Here is a 19,204-nt window from a genome sequence, read left to right as displayed (position 1 = left end):
AATTGCTTCTCAATACCTTAATGTGCTTGGATATTCTTTAATTTAACATTGACTCTGAATTGTCTGGGTTATAATTCTCACTATAATTGCAGCATTCCTGTAACAAAGTTTATTGTAAATTACGAATCTGTGCTGTTAACCTTGACTTCAATTTACCATGACTTTTGTCTGGAAACTATGTTGAGAACTGGGGCCAAGTGCCCAGCTGATGTATAGCCACTTACCTGGAGCTGAGCTAAAAAAGCTATGCTGACTTAGATGATACATTGTTTTGCCAGCTCTAAACACTGACTAAACTATACAATAACACTGTGCACATTATGAATATTAATAAAGTTAGAAGAGTTACTTGTTTTCTAGCATTGATTTCCAATCTTGAACTCACCTGTTTTGGGGCTACCATTTTATTGTCATTGCACTGAAATCAATGAAACATTCAGAGATATCCAAAACAGTATGAATCACTACAGACACATTACATACTTGCAAATCACGGAAGAAACTGCCAACGTATAATTAATGTACTCAAGAATCTTTTAAAAATCACCAAATGCTTGGTCACTAAGCATATAACCTCTCAACAATTTTCAAAGCAGGGTGTGTGGGTTTGTAGTAAACAAAATATTTCACTATTAAATTAGTTAGAATGTAGGTGAGAAGGGATCTTTAAATCTATCACCACTGCCAAGAGAAAATAAGGATGTTTTCATTTATTTATAAATACTCGTGAGAATGTTGATTGCTGGGAAGACTTACTCACTTAAAGAAATTTGATATAAACCCCATTTTGTTTTGGTGTAATGAGCAGAGATAACCACATCAAGTATTTATAATGATAGAAATGATAGAAAAATTGCACTATGAGATCAAGATTTTAGATCAACATTTTTTTCTTGCTAACAGTCTTGATGACTGCTTCATGCAGTCAGTAAATCTAGGAAATTTAGCCTCTGATTCTTTGGTATAAGTTTTCATTCGGCCATGACAGCATGTGAATGTATTCACAGTAACTACCTGGTACATGCTTTTCAGAATAGTAATTAAGGGACTTCTTATGTCTTAGAACATGTTTTTACTTTTGATTAACTATTTTAAGAAATGGTGCAACTTGTTCCAAAAGTGACTGAGAAAAATACTTTGGCATATTTTTCAAGACGTTAAATGGATGAAATATTTTTGCTCCAATTATATTGATTTGTATTTCAGAATATAGAAAAGTACACTTTTATGATTTGATCCCCTTAAAAGCCCTGTGGTGACAATGACACCAAAGTAGCTAACTTTGCAAAACTTAAGAATGACTTAGGACGATTTTGTACATACAATGTTTGGGTGACCCAATCTGATGGCAATTAAAAAATCACTGCTTTCACAAAAACGTTTCTTTCCTAACTTCTATAAATCAAATCTTTTCAAAATTAATCTGCCATAAAAATGGAGGCATCTAAAATGACAGTATCTTAAAAAATTGGCCTTAAGAATGCCAATTAATGGATGCACCAAATCGATGAAGAACAGTTTCCCATTCTAGAAAAGTCATGGGTTATGACTCTGCATTGTGCTTTCACATCATTAAGTCACACCACAAAAGATTTTTCATATTGAAGTTACATGAAATCCTCAAGAATGAAAGTCCTAAAAAACCTAGATGTTTTTTGAAAAAATTTTCTGAAGCATGTAAACATAAATAGTTTTTAATTTTTATAGAGATAATACTGACATATCTGATAGAAAAAAACCAGCCACTTTCACTAAAGAAATTAAGTTCAGTCATCTTTTAAAGGAAAAAAAATGATGGTAATATACAATGACATATTCCTTGTGCCCACCGGTTCACACTTTTTTTCTATTTTTCTGGAAGTATCGTCATTGTGAAATGCCAGCATCAACTCATAATACAGTTGGAAACCTACCTTCGTATAAACTGCATGGCTTCCTTTGTCAGTCTCTGCGTAAGGTTCTCATAGGATAGTGGTTGCTGGATAATCTGATGGTCCCTCATTAAGAAGCAGTTCAAGTGTCGAAAATGATAAAAGAAAAAAATCAAACCCGCAAGTGAAACGGCGATTATTAACAAGCAGTAACCCAATGCTTGGAAAGGTACTTTGAGAAGGCCAAGGTACTGCACTATCGCCAAAGAGACCAGGGTGATTCCAGTGATTTGGATTGGGATGACAAGGGATTTCTGAGCCCCTTTTAAAAATACGCTGCCTTGGCCAGGTTTGCAGTCTCTAAAATTGGTCACGGTAAGCCCATAAAAGTAATCAAATCCATGGCTGAGGGGGTGGTGACAGAAGTCATTACTGCTTTCACAGTTCATCCCAAGATGCCACTTTCCTACAAAGAGAAGGACAGGGAGTATTTTTGTAGTTAAATCATCAAACTTATAAAGTATTCCAAACATGAAACTGTCACTATCTGACTGATACCCCCCACCCCCAGCATTTATTGTGTGGATTCCTATTTTCTATCTAATCTTTCTTTATGCCTTCATCAAAGACTTTGTTTCATGTCTGCCTCTTCGTTTTAGTTAGAAATAGTTTGGCACAGCTCCTGATGGAGGCCATTAAATTCTGAGTGGGCTAGCAGGTCACTGAAGAGCAACAGAGCCCTGAGAGATGGTTAACTTTGAAAATGAAGTCTCTGTGCATGTGTAGTTAGGTAGTCAGAAGCAAATGCCATTTTGTAGCAGGTACTGCTTTCTTCGGAAGAGCCAATATGGAGTACAAAATATCTTTTCTGAAATGTTTCTGGCAAATCATTCACATTTGGCTACTTTAAATAAAAAAAGAAGAAAACAGTAACAAACAGGAAATAAATCAAGAATAGTGAAATTACCAAAGCATTTATTATTTAAATGAGTGCAGAATCTCTGAAATTGCCAATCCTCCTCAATATATACATATAGAGAGAGAGCGAGGGAGAATTTTTTAATATATATATATTTATATATAATTTTACATATCTACGTATCTAAAAATAAAAAAAGAAACAACAGTAAAAGAAACAAAGTAAAGTATTGCCAAACACTATCTGTCACAGCATTTTGTCTCACTAGGAAATCACTCTAATTCTGCAATAATGTTGGACACTGACTGACACAAGAAAACAGTGAGTCTGATTTGCATTATACTAGCGTAATCTATGTTCATGCTGATTACTGAAAATATATAGATAATTTGTTCTATGATGCAGGTACAACCCGTTACCATATGTTTATGCATTGCTTAGTGCAACAGACCTAAGTGTTTGGTAGCTGTTATTTAAATTCAAATGCATAAATTAAAAAAATTCAAATTCATAAAGCCTATTGACACAAATTATGGCTAGAGCTATGCTCTTTGGTCTCAGCAAAGAAATGTGTTGAGTATTTGACAAAACACGTCACTCTTGATGAAACAGATGACACTATATATTGCTGGGCCAAATTTTATTTATTTTTTTCTGAATCAAATACCTAAACATGACCAGCGTAATTCAGGGGTTATGATCTTACAATAAACAACCAAAAAAGCCCCACAAACCCAGTAAGTCCTCAACTCCATAACCTAGCCCAAAGAAATTTGAAATATTTTGTTCTAGAGACTTCAGGATACACAAGGTAGAAAGTACATGAAAGGAAAAGAACATAAATAGAATTTTCCCCTTTCCTGAACCATCCCAGCTTCTACACATCTGTAAGAAAGAGTCCCGATGCAGGCAGTCCTGAGCATCTCCCAGGTCTAGAAAGCGGCATATTCATCCTGCACTTCTGCCTTTGGGAATGACAAATGCATGTACTGCGGTACCAAAGAGGGTGGAGACGGGGGTCAGTTCTGATTCTTTCAAATAGTACCTAGTAAATGGGCTCAATGTCATTATTTCTCTTTCACAAACGACAGAACTAAGGGATGGGATGGGAACGTGTGAACGTGAGTTCACCAGTCAGCAAAAGTGGAGAAAAATACCACAGAAATATTGAGCCCAACTGAATTCTTAGTTGAGTCCAGTTCTCCCTGTACATCTCTTGACGGTCTTAGGTTAGAAATACCTTCTGTATATCACAGAAGCAGATATGAAAAAGCACTTTCAGGCCTGCTTATGTGCCAGTGAAATGGAGGCCTCTACAGCCTTCCCACCCCACCAGAAGTTCTCCCACTGACTGTCAGATGGCCCCTCACCCGAGGCGGCAGTCTGCTTTCTGCGGGCAGAATCGCTCCCGTCACTACTTTTGACAGGGTCCAGTGAATGTTATTGTGGGTGATTACAAAAACAGCAATGCAGACCTCATACTGAATTTTTAGATGTTATAATGGTGCCATAAAGGGCTAGCTAAGACTGCAACTCTGAATTTCTTTCCCAGCAAGCAAAGACACAGGTTTTGGAAAATAAATGCTTCAATGTTTTCTCTTAGGTTTACAGGACTGTCTTTCTGGAATAATCGTAAAGCCAGATGTGTAGCAAGGTGAGCATGAAACAACTCTCATCAAGTTACATAACTGAAATTAGAGGCTTATAATCACAAACAGAAATGATCTTCAAGCTTTAATTTTTAATTTTTCGCTGTTATTTGTTAATCTCAAAGCACCAATAATTCAGTAAAAAGATATGAAAAAGAAACTCAAACGCATTAAATATACATTCAAGGTAATTTATTATGATATAAAGAATTTTCTTTAAACTGGATAAAACTAGACATTGCAAGCCAGGACAGAAGAATCTTGCAACAACAAATTAGTACGGGCGAAAATATAGGACCTATTTTTATCGAAAGGGTTTTAGCAAGCACAACACATTGTTCAATGTCAGAATGAACTTGGGTCTCAAAAAAAGATTTTTTCAGAAGCAACTTAAGCCAAACGAAGCCGACAGCAGGTTAGCTGGGAAAAGCAACAGAAGCACTGGTTCAAATTATATCGGCAGCTGTGACGGAAAGACACAATTGCCATTCTCAAATGGCTGACGAGGTAGAGGGTTTTGATAGATCCTGCACTACTCTGAAAAAGCAAGTGATGACTGGGACTACAACACACCTTTTGTTTCATTCCTTGTGACAATAACCCCTGTCTTGAGCAGATTATTGTAATGTGCTTTAAGTTCTGGGGCCCTTCTGAATCTGAGAGTACTGCAAAATGCTCTCACCTCGTTGCCGAGCGAAGCTTCATAGTCTGGACACTTCACACAAGCATCATATGGATTTCAGCAGATTCTACCAAGCTTTTGAGTGAAATTTATGCTAATTGTAAATCAGGAGTACCTTAATAGTTTGAGACCTAGGCTTTTTTGCCTCTCCTTTGGCCACAATTAAGATTTCTGCAGAGCAAAAGCAATGCAATGAAAGGCAAGTGGAAATGAGAGGCAAGTCCTATTTAGCCAAGAAACTTCATTTGGAACTCAGTTTTTCAAAACCCAGAACGCTGGAAAGGCTGCAAAAATCCATGTTTCTCCTCTACTTTTCCCTCAGGCAATTGAAAAGGGAGCAGACTGAAGACCCAGTTGTATACAGTTATATATTTATTTTGGTATGATTTTGTGCTCTTCAGGTACATGGTAAGACGCAAGATGCAAACAAATATTTTATGTGCTCAAAGAAATATATTCATGTAAAGTACACAGCAATAATAATATAAAGTATATATGCATATATTATTAATACGGTCAGATTTTAAGCTGTTCTGTTAATAACTGTTCTATTAATCCTACTCCATAAACTCAGCTGATCTTGTATTGGACACATCATTACTGTGATGCGTCCAAATATTACAACATTCCTCCTCATTCTGGAGGAAAGATACAAGTGCCAGTTTAACCATTAGTATTTTAAACTTTGGAGATAAGCTACATAGGTGGATTTTAAATTTCTCTGGATGCTAGACAACACACTGGATAACAGTAGTGAGGAAAAGTTGACCTTTACTCAACTGTAATCAAGTATAGCAGTAGTTAAAATAATACCCATCTACCTTCAGTGGAATTTTTGCATTATGAATAGCTATTTCCTACAAAACTTCAACATTTCTTGCTACTCTCCAGGATCCTTAACTGGTGAAAAATTACATATTCAACGCATCTGCGTTTTTTGAGAAAACTTGGTTTTGTTGCAGATCTGACTGTGTCTCTTCCTGCCAGATCTATTGGATGTCACCTTTTTTGTGCCACAGGGGAAAAACAATGAAGTAAAAAAGTGTATACATAAAGTAGATTTATAGCTAAAATATATTTAGGGAAGTATCAAGCAAGAGGAAGCATATACTCAGAGGAGGGCAAAAAATTATAAAAGAAAGGAAAATGCATTTAGGGAAGAAAAAAATGTCCTTACAGAGTAAAGGGGAGAGAAACTTGACAAAAAAAAAAAAAAAAGTGACAGTACAGGCTTGAGGAACCGAATGGCTTCAAATTACCCTTATGCCAATCCATCACTGGCGCAGGATTTGACAATTAATTGTTTGGGAACTGCTGAGTTAGATTGAACTAAGCAAAGACTCCCTGACCTAGACCAATATGATGTGATAAGAATACCAGCAGAGGCAGAAAATGGGCTGGTTGGGAATCAGAGTCTGCCTATCTAGTCTTCAAATCTATGTAATTTTTCTTTTTGTCATTTACATATGCTTTATCCTTAATTTTAATGCACTTCTTGATTTTTGGAAGCCTTCATTATACTCTAAGGATATGGTAATATTACATCTTATGGTTTCATAGCTATCATTCAGGCCACTTGGAAGAATTGTTCATTAAGCATCATGGAGATAACTTCTGGAGATCTAAGTGGCAAGCTGTCATGTTGCAGCGAAAGTAGTTAAAAAAAGAACATTAACTAGGTCAGCCCCAGAAAATGAGTTGTATTACAGTGCTTGTTACAAACAGAAAAATGATTTTTTTGCAGTCTTTAATTGAATATGGAGCAATAGGAATTAACTCCATGATGAACATGACAAATTATGAATTATTTTTTTTTGCACTACCTGCACTAAATATACTTCTGCTAAGATTTTCTGGTTTTCTGTTTTGAATCTGTCAGGACATCAAGGTATTTTGTACTTTCAAAGACTGGGGTATAGCTAAGCAGGATTTTTAGTCAGGAACATCGACATCAGTTATCTACATAATATAGATATTTTTTGAACAGTGCTGTGAATTGTAAGCCTTGCTAAACAGCCTTATTTTTTAAACAAAAATTACTCCCAGAATTGCAAGCTTTTGTTACATTTAAAAATCAAATTGGGTACATCCATCATCTAAATTAATGTAGTAACATTCTGGTATGATGTTCTCTAAACAACTATTTCCTGGCAGTTCCAGTAGAGAAATACATTGTCTAATACAAGTTGTATTTCACAAAAATCTTCTAAAATGGAAGCAGTGTGGAATAAGTTAGTGGCCAAATTAGGAAAAAAAATAATCACATTATTTAAATGTTATACCTTTATGATATTCATTCCAATTCTGTTTATATTCATCCAGTGGGATTCCTTTTACCCACCACTGGATATTTATGCTGCAGTTAGTTGTCTGAACTATCTTTTTAATGAGAGAGAAACACATTTTTATATTAAACATCTACCACAGGATGAGACAAATTTCCTAGAAATGCTGACTTCTCTCTGATGACTAAGAAGAGAATCCAGACGGTTAGCCTAGGTACTGCATTATCTACTTTATGGATATTTGAAAACTGGTGAAATTAATCCCACCACTGTGCTGACTTGTACCCTGTGATCGATCCCTCATTGTCTCTCTGTTGCAATCAAACTCCTATTTATACTGAAAACTTTTCAAGAGCTTGACTAATTTTAAATTTGTTCATCACGTTTCTTCAGTACCTTGCACAATGAGACTGTAACTACACAAGTGAATTAGGCATACTTACCTGATTAGTGTTTCACATACACGTGGGAATGTGCTCAGCTTTGTGCCAGAAAAATAAACTCATTGTGCTGTGGGGGAAAGAAGCTTAATGCAGACCCTTAATAGCCTATATGGAAAGCTAATGTTCTTTTGATTGAAATGAACGAAAAATAATGCTGCGTATGTATGCAATTTTACCTATTAGAGCTGTTGCATAACCTCTCTGCTTCAGGAGTTTGGAAAAAGTTATTTCTTCAGAAGGAAGACCCCCAGAAGAGGCAGAAAATAAGAAGACACCAACTCGTGAGAAGGCAGCCATTCCTAAATACAATGAAAATGAATGAGACTTGGGTAATATAGTAAAACAATTCCTATTCATTCTTTCTGCATGCACTTTTTTGCTTTAGATGGAATCACTTAAATGACATATTACCACCAGACACTAAATGTTGCACGTGGCAGATACAATCATCCATTTAGCTAAGTGAGGTCACTTCTGTATCAACAATAGAAATTGAGAAGAGGAGAAAAAATTCTCTGCTTATAACCTTGGGGGCAGCCATCACATAACAGCTTCAGTCCATTCTGTAGATGTTCTAAGGTATAACATATCTGAAAGAAGTTGAGCTTGCGTAGTTTATTTTTCTTGTACATGGGGAGGAATGGAGCTGAGGACAAAGCGAGAATTCCCAAGTTCCACTCTCAGAACTTCCACTCTCTTCATAAGTGGTTTTCTACAAGCCTTTAAGGTTATTTGAGAGAAGGCAGTTGAAATAGGGCAGTCTTACAGCTGTGCATGTAAATACCATGAGGTCAAAAAAGAGCAAGAGAAAGTCTGATTCTGGAAACAGAGTGGCTAGGGCACTCAGCTTTGATGGGACAGGACCAGTGCTCCAGTGCACGATTCACGATTCAATGCACACAGAGTGCATTAAAGCAACATCAGGTATCAGCTAACAAGACAACATCTAAATAAGGCACAGTAATTTCTATATACTCAGAGCCTGAGGAACACAAACGTGAGCTTATAAATTACTCTCAGGATGAGGAACTTGAGAGCTCAGGTTCATGAAAATTAGATTACTAGGATTCCAGATCAGAGTTGGCTCCAAGTATAGACAGACAGAACACAGAGTATCTATGCAAATCTGTGCAGATATATCTTCAGGAAGACTGAATTACACAACTGGATGATTGCAGTGCCAAAGTTACATGACTGATGTAGACAACCAGAATCTTCCCTCAGGTATCCCTTGGGGTTAGATGAGAAAAAGACTTGTTAAACTGGTTTATTAAAGACAGCTCAACCTACCCTTCAAATGTTGACTTCAGTTTTTTCACCCCAGCTAGTTTTATTGATAACACTTTAGGTATTTTTAGTCATCTGTCGTGGTTTAAGCCCAGCCAGCACGCAGCCGCTCACTCACATACAGTATAAATATCTATACTTTATTTATTAAATATTTACTTATATTTATTTTTATGTACTTCAGTCTCTTATAACTGAAATCAGTGTCATTCCCTTAAGCTACCAAAATGACAGTACAGAACCATGATTTTTTTTTTTTTATCATTACTTTTCTCTGAGTTTGTGTCTTATCAAATACTGCATTTTGGTATATTTTTCTTCAGCTTTATTAGCAGGAGTTTTAAATTTCTAAAATTTTTTCCACATCATGATTCTAGTATCTTCTGTAACAATCTTTTACTAGTTCTTCAATGATGCTTGGAAGTAGTCCGTATTTAGCAATTTTGTAATTTAATTAAGACAAAGTTCAATTTTTGCACCTATATGGAAATGATTAGGTATGACTGAGGGCAGATCAGTTAAGAAAAAAATCAGTTCAAATGCTAATTTTTCAGAAATAAGAACAAGGATCGTAATGGAAAGTGACCTGTGGCTTTACCTACACTACATATTAATAGCAATATAGCTGTAACAGGTATATAAAATTTTCCTTTGCAGCTGAATGTAGTGGAAAATTTAGCAAGTTATATTAGCTGGCACTTTTGCAGAAGCTTGTTACTTGATTTGAATGAGCACGAACATATCAAGTAGGCTCCAGAGTCTTGCTTTGCTTTCATTCCCAGAAGCAAGGACAGGATGTTTTATCACTAATGAACAAGTGATCTGATTAATGTATAATGATCCTTGCTAAAAATGATGTTAAGGGAATGTTAAAGTTGCATGGCTAAGCACTAAGGGGTTCGGTCCCAGCACACTAAAATAAACAGACTGGATCTTCACTGACTCAAATGGGCTTTGGATCAGGTACTTTAAAAGAAAGACAAGTTATTAAATGCACGTATTCTTAGGATACTTAACACTGTGTATGGGTAGATATGGAACAAAAATACTTAGAAAGAAAGGAGACTTTTTGCTTTCTTGTTCCCAGTTTTAAGGGCTGCTGACATAATTAATGAACTTTTAAGGGCTGCTGACATAATTAATGAACTGTCCTTCCTGTCTGCCCTCTCCCCCCCCCCCCCCAAAATAACAATTTGTCTAAACCAAAAGGTTTTCTAGAAACAGAAATGTCTAAGCAGAATGATTTGCACTGCATTCTTCCACTGTATCTTTCTAGATGCATCTCTGTGATTTTCAACACTCAGGCTGCACATCAACATCCTGGGAGCAGCCTGCATGCAACTGGGGAGGTAGGCAAAGAGCCCATGGTCATTTGGACAGTGGAGGAAGTTGATGGAATTTGTCTGCTCCTTACACTAAATAACCACAATCAGATATTTTTTCTCAGTATTAAAAAAAAAAAATCTTTTTTCTCAATTAAAAAAAAGCTTTATTTTTGTGTTAATTCTTCTGAAATGTCAAAATTTCTCATATAAAGGGAAAATTTCAAATGTTGACGTACTCTGCTGAGCTTGAGTAGTCACTGAAATGAGTACCTAATCCAGTAATGCTAAAGATATCAAGAAAGGCCAGAGAAAAAAAATGTATACAGTTTACTGCAAATAAAATATGATATTTATATGTAAATAAAGTAATGAGATTTTACCTGATCTGATAGGATATCGCCCTGTCAGGAAAGCTGCCCTGCTTGGAGTACAAAGTGGAGATGCTGCTATATGCTGAGTAAGTGTCACTCCTTCCTCTGCTAGCCTGTCAATATTAGAGGTCCTAGAAAAACATAAGCAGGAAAAAAAATAAAAGAATACACAAAGATGATTATCTGGAAATGGGCATGGTGAGATCAAGGCATCTGAGGCAAAAACTATCAGGAAAATCAAGTTAACACTTACTGTATGCAAATTATCAAAACCATGGTGGTGTTGCAATTCTAAATACTATCATCTCAAATATTTTTAATTAGGTGTCAACACTGAATTGAGACACTATGGCATTGTGCCAAAAATCTTTTTCCCCACTTTCTTCCACTCTTCATGGCCAGTAATAAACTGTGACACCTGGATGTATTGTATTGCAACCCTTTTTAATGCATTCCTTGACCCAGAACTGTCATTTTGCTACTTACATGACCTTTCTGCTTCAGAAGAGACTGGATAAAGGTTGTACTTCCTTAATCCCTACTTGGTGTCACTTCCGCCTTTCCCCAGCAGAAGTTTTTTGGGGTAGGGTTAATGTTGTGCGGTGGTATCAGTTATTAGGGGAGATTCAAACAGTTATGACTGCGTCAGGCTCTATATTAACTATGCTTACATGTCTGATATGACTATATCTGCAGTATTAGACCCAGGAGCACATCCAAGTTTCCATATCTGCATGGGAAACTTGTCTGTGACGTGGCTCATCACGCAGATGAAAATTGGTTCCTGCAGGAAGAAGTCCTGTGCCCTTGGTTCTACAGAAAAAAAAGGAGGAATGCATACTGACCAGGAGCTGCAGCATGCTCCAATAGGTCCCTGACCTGGGAGATTAATGACCATAACCTCAAGGCACACTAGTGCTCCCATCATCTAAGTCTGAATAGTCAGAAACATTAATTTTACAACAGACTTCTTTGCAATCTATAGCATCACCTACTGATAACAAGCAGTATGATGAGATTTCTTCATACTCCAAAGGTCTAATTCTGAATTGTTACATCAGAGAACATAGACCTTGGAGCAGTTCTGGTCCTTGTGAGGGGAATGATCCAAGCACCAGTGTTGTATATACTTTCTTCCTGTTTAAAATTAAGCTGTAACTTGAGTTTGGGGTTTTTTTTTTGTTGTTGTTGGGGGTTTTTGAGTTTGAATTACAAGGAGTTTTTACTTCTAACTTCAGCAGGAACAAGAGTATTTAACACTTGACAAGATGGTGCTTTTAGTCTGAATGTTTTATTTAACTTGATCAAAGACTTTGCACCACTAAAACACAATAACTAGGTACAACTTGCGCTGTTTACACAACCATCATACCTCAGCTGGTAGTAAGGATCATACTGGGGAACACTGCTGCATTACTCAGGTATATTAACATTTGTTTTAATGAATTATTGACTACAGCATGAAGATAAATGGAGGAAAAAATCAGCACTTTCTTTCCAATTGGTTAGTGACAAGTTTATCTCCAATCATGAGTGCTTCAAAGTTGCATCATGTTTATTTTAAAAGAAGATTACCGATTATACTTTGCTTCTCTAGACCTACCCTTATTTGGTTGGTTGCACAATTCTCTGTTTATGATGCAGCTTTTCATCAGGATAAATATATCAGATAAGTCTTCTTTTCTTATTAAGAAAAGAAAACAAAGATTGAATATTCTATTCTCTGGAAAGATTATTAACTTCAGTTACTTATGAAGAACCTAATCAAATCTCTGACTGTTTGGGGGTTTTTAACTTCACAAATCCATAGAAAAACTAAACATAAAGCTATGACTTTCCTGAATGTATCGTCATACCTTAAGGTTCTGTTCCCGTAACATCCCAGGTCTCCAATGCCAAGATCATCAGCCATCAGTAAAATGACATTGGGATTGTTTGTTTTGACACTGTTTATGGCACACTGGCAAATTACTAGAAATAAAAGGAGTCTCATCTTCTTCCTGGTGTGTAAGAACAAGTGGAAAACATAACAGACTTTTGTTAATTCAACTGTTAAGCTAATTTACTCCTATTATTGCACTGGATTGCATAGTAGAAGAAAAAAAGAAAATTAGATGGTATATTTTTATTTGTTTTTTTTTTTTTCCTCAAGAGATTTTTTTAAACATTATTTTCTCTCCCATATTTCTTGAAAATAAAAATGCATCTTTAATATATAGCTAAATTTTCCTTCCATCCCTTTACACAGATAAAGCCTTTACTTAAAAGACAAACAAGTAGTTAAAACCTCAGTGGCAATACTTTTGCATACACAGATACAGCAGTAAATCATAAGAGCAAATAAGGCTTTTTTTTTTTAGGTATAAATGTGATTTGAGGAACACAGAAACTGAAATCATTTAGGACCAAAATTTCCAAGGTTCATTGCAGAAAAAAACTTCATCATTCTGCTATTGAAGGAAATGACTGAATTTCTCTTCAACAAGGGAAAAAAAAAGCCAGTTCGAGTTTCTTGACAAGAATAAGCATTACGGAAAAAGGGGTGAAGAGATGCACTATGAAATTATTGAAAAGAATGTTTAAGAAAAAGCTCTTCACAAACATTTTAAATGTCAGGGCCTATAGAAAAATTATGTAAAAATATTTGATATAGTATCACAATGTTCAATAAACAATGCTCATGCTGTATCCAACTTAACACAGGAAGAATGTATTGTACACAATACTACATGCCATCACAATACTACATGCCATTATATGTTTTTATGATAAAAGCACAGTGTATTTGCAGATGTGCATGCTATTTAACCCAAACAGCGACTTGTCATAGCTGTTTAAACTGCATTGACTGCATGCCCTGGCTAAAATTGAGTGCCTCTAGGCTGTGACCGACTGTGCCAGGCATATACATAAAAAAAGAAAAAAGACTGTCCCTCCTTTGCCCCCAGTAATACTCCCACCTTTCCTGGATGCAGGCAGCCTTTTTCAAATGCAGATGAGGCGTGAGTCACACCTGCACTCTGGATTATGCCAGGACAAGAAGGAAAGGGGAGGAAACCAAGATTGAGGTAGAAATTTGAAAGTGAAAGAACTGGAAAAGCAACTAGAAACAAGAATTTCCAGAGAGAATGGGGACAACAGGTCAAGAAAGAAAAAACTTGTCAATCAGTGAGTTATGGTAGATAAAAGCAAGTGGAGAGAAGATAAAGAAGCCAGAACTGGAAGAGCTGGTACAAAGAGACTAGACATCAAGAGAGATTCATAGATCAGTGAGGTGCGGTGGGTAAAAGTATCCGTAGCAAAGATGAAGTAGTCAGAACTAGAGGAGCTTGCACCAACTTGAATAAAGAGCAAGAAGGGAAGCTTGAGACCCAGCTGGAATGAGAACCGCAGGTTGAAATGAGAAGAAATGGTAGAGGGTTTAAAAAACTGGAAGGGATAGCATGACAGTGGATAGGAAAACAAATTGAGGAAAAGAGGTGGGAGAACTGGGAGTGTCTGGGATGAAAGAGCTGAGGAGTTATGATTAAGACAGATGAAGAGAGCTGATTGGAAATAGCCCGGGCAGATAAGACTTGGGATTAACACAAGTAAGAAGAGATCAGAATAGCAGGGATCAACAAACACAGACTGGGACGTCTGATTCCCAACCTTCATTATTGCCATTCTGTCAGAAAGTATAGGTGCAAAGAGGATTTTAACTCCTTTAGTGCTTGTTCACATACAGGTAAAACACTAAGTATATTAGCTGATTTTTACTGCTTAACATACTCTTTATAACCCATTGACCTCACTTTGATGACAACAGTTCTGGTTTAGACTTCAGCCGGCAACACCTAAAGATCCCAGCCTTATCACTGTGGCAACAGACCATTCCCCGGTTTACTCCATGGCAAGCAATCTACTTCATTTCAGACATGGGAAAAACATACACAAACTTTTAAGACTAAAACACTAAATGCAGCTGTGCTTGGTGGGATGCATCTAACCAACGCTTCATCAAATTACCACACTAATGAAGCTGGGTAGCACCTGCCACAGTACAGACTTCTAATCTGCGCGAGAGATGTACCTTTATTCCCTGAAAGGATAAACAAGCGTGAACTGCTTCCCACGCCTCGCAAGAGAACAACATGCTGACCCCATAGGATAGGAACAACCTGCTGCCTTATCTCATGTTCCTATTCCACTGTTCAGACTGCGAGGGTCTCAAGGCCCCTGGCAATAGGGATGTTGAAAAGGGTGACATATACGTTGGTGACATTATATAGAGTTGCATGGATGCTTGCAGGACCTGCACATTTATTTCATAGAATTACCGAGTGCCCTCAGTTTTGTTGTAGGCTTCGCATTGTCCGAATAAAACCTGGAAATATATATTCCCGCCACTAACAAACCCATCGTTTTAAAGGCACAAAGTTAGCTGGTTTTGCAAGTTTTACAAACAGCAACTCCAAGGTTTAATTCAACTGGTACAAACAAAACATCCTGTGCTTTAATTAGAAGGTACGGAGCTATGGAGCGTAGTCTTTTTAATGTGTATGGGGTCTTTAGCCACTAATGAACAGAGCAAATTAATTTTCCTTTTACTGAGCAAAGTTACTGTGGGAAACCAGAGTAGTAGCTGTATTTTATTTCCCAGAATGAAAGAAATCTAAAAAATGAGTGAAATATCTTAGAAATTAGCTGACTACAATTTATCTGAATTTTAAAGCAATTTCAAGTGTGTGTAGAGACATCAGCAGGAAAACAACCTATTCACCAAAATACCTAGGAAAACTAATCACCTTGGTCAAACTTTATAATCTTCTGCTGTGTATGTTATACAGCCTTTTCATATAATATTTTAAATAAATCTAAACAGCAAAGTTAACAATAGCTGTGCTCAATATCAACTGGATCACTGTCATTTGCAAAGTGGCTGAAACTCTTACTGGCTGGATCTATTCCTGCAGAAGTTAGCCTCATTTAGTACCTCCATTTCTCATTTTGCAAATCAACAAAAAAAATGTTATTGAAAGATGCCTCCGATATAATATTGTTGGATACTCCTCCACTCTGAAGGAGTATCTGTAGACACTCTCATGCATTGGGCTGTTTGCCTCCGCCTGATAACACATCCCTGAAGTGGAATCAACAAGGAAACAGAAAAAAAAAAATAATCCCAACAACTCTGATTTCTCTGGTGTACTCTCTCTGCAGCAGACTTTAATGCATCTGGAAGGGATGTGCTTGGAAAGCAAGAAAAATTGGATGGATGAAATTGAGTGGAACGGACAACAGCAAAGAAATTTGGAGGAGTAAAAAGGGAAGGACGTGAGAAGAATGAAGCTCTGAGAATGCTGAGGCTCGTCTGTGTCACACCAGGGTTTTTAGTGGTGAAAAGACAGGCATGTGCAGACCTAACATGAAAATGATTACACCAAATCAGATGAAGCTTCCACTTAACCTAGTATTTGGTCTCCAACAGCAGCCAATCCAAATGCTTAAGGAAAGAATGTAAGAAACTTGGCAAGTATATTCTTTTACTAGTGCACCCTTCTAGCTTTTAGCAGTCAGCATTTAGGGTATTTTGGACAGGAGAGCACTGTACTCAGTAGCTCTCCATGGATCTTTTTACCTTCATGAATTTGTTTTAGTCCATTTTGAATGAATTAACTTTGGTTTTGGTTCTTGGCATTGAACAAGTTTGATTTTTTTTTACTTCCACAAAATGCTTTAGATGTTCCTGCAGTAGGGTTCAGCTTTTTGATGGCTTGCGTTTTAGATTCAGGTGGCAACATTTTTCCTTAATTGCATGTAGGGCACATAAGGGCAATTTTTAATCTCTGCTTCACTTTCGCTGTGATAAAATAGGACTAATAGTACCTTCTTTCTTCCCAAGGTGGCTGCTAAGTTGAATAGATTTAGAAGTACCTAATTTCCTACAACAAGAGCCATGTAAGAATTTGGATTTCACACATGCTATTTCAAACTACAATATTTCCATCATTGCATATGAACCTATATACATGCATACATACGTCGATGTGTTGATATACACATGTATGTGAGTGCATATACACACATATCCTACTTTTTCTACATATCTTCAAATTACATTTTGGGGATTCTAATACATATTTTCTATTTGTATTAAAAAAATTAAGTATAAATGTGTAAGAACAAATGGATGAAAACAAATAATAGCTATAATCCTCTCCTTGTTAGTATTTCAATGGATTTACCAAACAGTTATTTTAAGTTTTATTTTTCTGCATTAAAAAATGTTGGCAGATCATACAGAAGCCAAAGAGTTGTCTTTTTCTCCACCACCACCCCTCAGGATAATTGACTCAAGATATGGCTAGTTGTTTCATCCTTACCCTGATTACTAGAGACACATGCATGTCTTACAAGAACAATAATATGAAACTCTTTCAAACCCCTCTTCCCAACTGAATTATCCCAGCATTTTTATTCAGTTTGATTAAGCAATTTATCTCTAAACTGCTCTTTTAATGTAACAGAATCCTTTAAGAAAATGCTTAATATACTTTATCCTTGAAGGTATAGTATTTTCTGATGAAATAAGCAACATTTAAAGATACTCACCTCATTAAAAATGATGTACTAGCCTTAGGTGGTATGTGGAAAAAAAAATAATAAAAAATTACCATGCCAGAAGTCCAAAAATTTCCCTAAGAGTCACAAAAGTCACACTGTAAACAAACTAGAAGACAAGCCTGCCCTCCATAAGATTCTGCAAAGAGAAAATTCCTCAGCTTCATGAGAAACAAAAAAGTTTTTAAATTGTAACAAATGGTAAAGTAATATTGTATAGTATTAATAATTTTCTGATATCAGCTTAATATTTGTTCAAATCTCTCAATTAATTCCTCTCTTACAGTTAAGTCGTATCTGTTGCATCTTTTATGCCATATGACTGCGAAAAGAGAAACAAAACCATACGCTTCTGGCCTGCTCCTGATGCTAATTCATTCAGACAAACATTACTTTGCATTTGCACCAAGCTAAGACAATGCAAAAAGCCAGTTACGGCATCCTAATTGATCACTGGTAACTCAATCTCAGTAATATGATTACTCCTAATATTTATTTTTTATAGTGTAAACTCACTGTTTTTTTAATGCTGGTTTTTCAATATTTTGTTATTTCTCCCCCACCCTGGTAAGATACCTTCTCAGAATCCTCTCCAGCCCTCACAGTCAGACGTGCTCCTCTGGTTTCCTCAGGTCCAGGCACATTTGATGTGCTTATTAGTTTGTGAGGGTTTTTTTTTGGAAAAGCTTAAGTGACACAGGAATCTTCCATCCTACCTATTGGTTAGGCACTTCAGATCTTCAGTGCCAGATTAGGATGACTATTTGTTTCCCAGGTTGGAACTGATGTGTGTTCAGCCGTCTCACCGTATGGGCAAAGAGGGATGGGTCTGTCTGTATCTGTAAACCGATTATCTGTGTCCGTAAAAAAGCCAGAATGCTTTTCTGAAAAGTGCCATTAGATTTCAATATGCATCTTCAGGTAACTATGTACATAAATGAAAATCTGTATTTAATTTATTAAAAGTTGTCTCACTCTAAGACAGAAATTTCACTTAACATGAGATGGGAAAAACACCAGAACAAATAACCATGTTTCTTTTTCAAGCATGATAATTACTGGGTCTGAATCAAACAGTGATGAAGCCACACAGCTTCCATCAGATATAGGTTCAATTTAGGTATCTTTTTAAAATGGTCTCTCAAGATTTTGCTAGTTTTATCTCAAGTAAATTACAGAACTTAATGGCATTCGTAAGAAATAATAAACATTATTTCTGGTAGTAAATTATAACCTGAATGAAAGATAAGATTCTATTTTGTGATATAATGCCATTATTTTATTTGTAATAAAAAACCCTGTATAATTACATAGACATATTAGACTAACACTCTTTTCTATGATTACTGTTTCACACTATTCCTTCTGTGAGTGAAATGCTCATTTGAAACTTAATTTTGAATATGTGCTCCGGTCAGCAATATAATGAAAGAGAACCGCAAGATAACCCAGCTGGTCATTCTATTTGCCAGTTATGCACCACCCTGAGACAGAAAAATCTTTTCATTTAAAAAACAAAAAGCAAGCTGATCACGAGTAACTACTAGTGACTCTGTCACGTCATTTCTTGGAAACCAGAGACAAGTGTTCTAAACAATTAAAAGAAATCTTTCAGATTCAGTAATTGCACATTACTGAATTGTGTGAGCATGTATGAAGGATGCAACTCTGCTCTGTCTTTACAGTTCACCACTTCACAAGGATTTTAGGTCTGTATCTCTCTGCATACATTTTGTGTTTAGCGTAAACTTACAATAAATTACTGTTAG

At 36.3% G+C, this 19,204-nt stretch overlaps 1 protein-coding gene across 7 annotated transcripts in view; it reads right to left on the bottom strand.

Annotated features, from left to right (window-relative positions):
* STS (steroid sulfatase) overlaps nt 1-19,204 on the bottom strand; it is a 300,091-nt gene that overhangs the window by 262,487 nt on the left and 18,400 nt on the right. For all 7 annotated transcript variants that reach the window (XR_007510235.1, XM_049834687.1, XM_049834686.1 and 4 more), the window contains 4 exons: nt 12,689-12,832; nt 10,842-10,963; nt 8,026-8,148; nt 1,914-2,337 (listed from right to left, as the gene is read on the bottom strand). Coding sequence is in view for 6 of the 7 variants with exons in the window: in XM_049834685.1 (XP_049690642.1) it covers nt 1,914-2,337; nt 8,026-8,148; nt 10,842-10,963; nt 12,689-12,832 (813 nt within the window). In the remaining variant the exon portion in view is untranslated. The remainder of the gene's footprint in view (nt 1-1,913; nt 2,338-8,025; nt 8,149-10,841; nt 10,964-12,688; nt 12,833-19,204) is intronic.

This window comes from Accipiter gentilis, chromosome 31, assembly GCF_929443795.1.
Source record: "Accipiter gentilis chromosome 31, bAccGen1.1, whole genome shotgun sequence".
Classification (NCBI taxonomy): Eukaryota; Metazoa; Chordata; class Aves; order Accipitriformes; family Accipitridae; genus Astur; species Astur gentilis.
The sequence above is the reverse complement of the archived record's forward strand: the minus strand, read 5'-3'. Positions and strand labels throughout refer to the sequence as shown.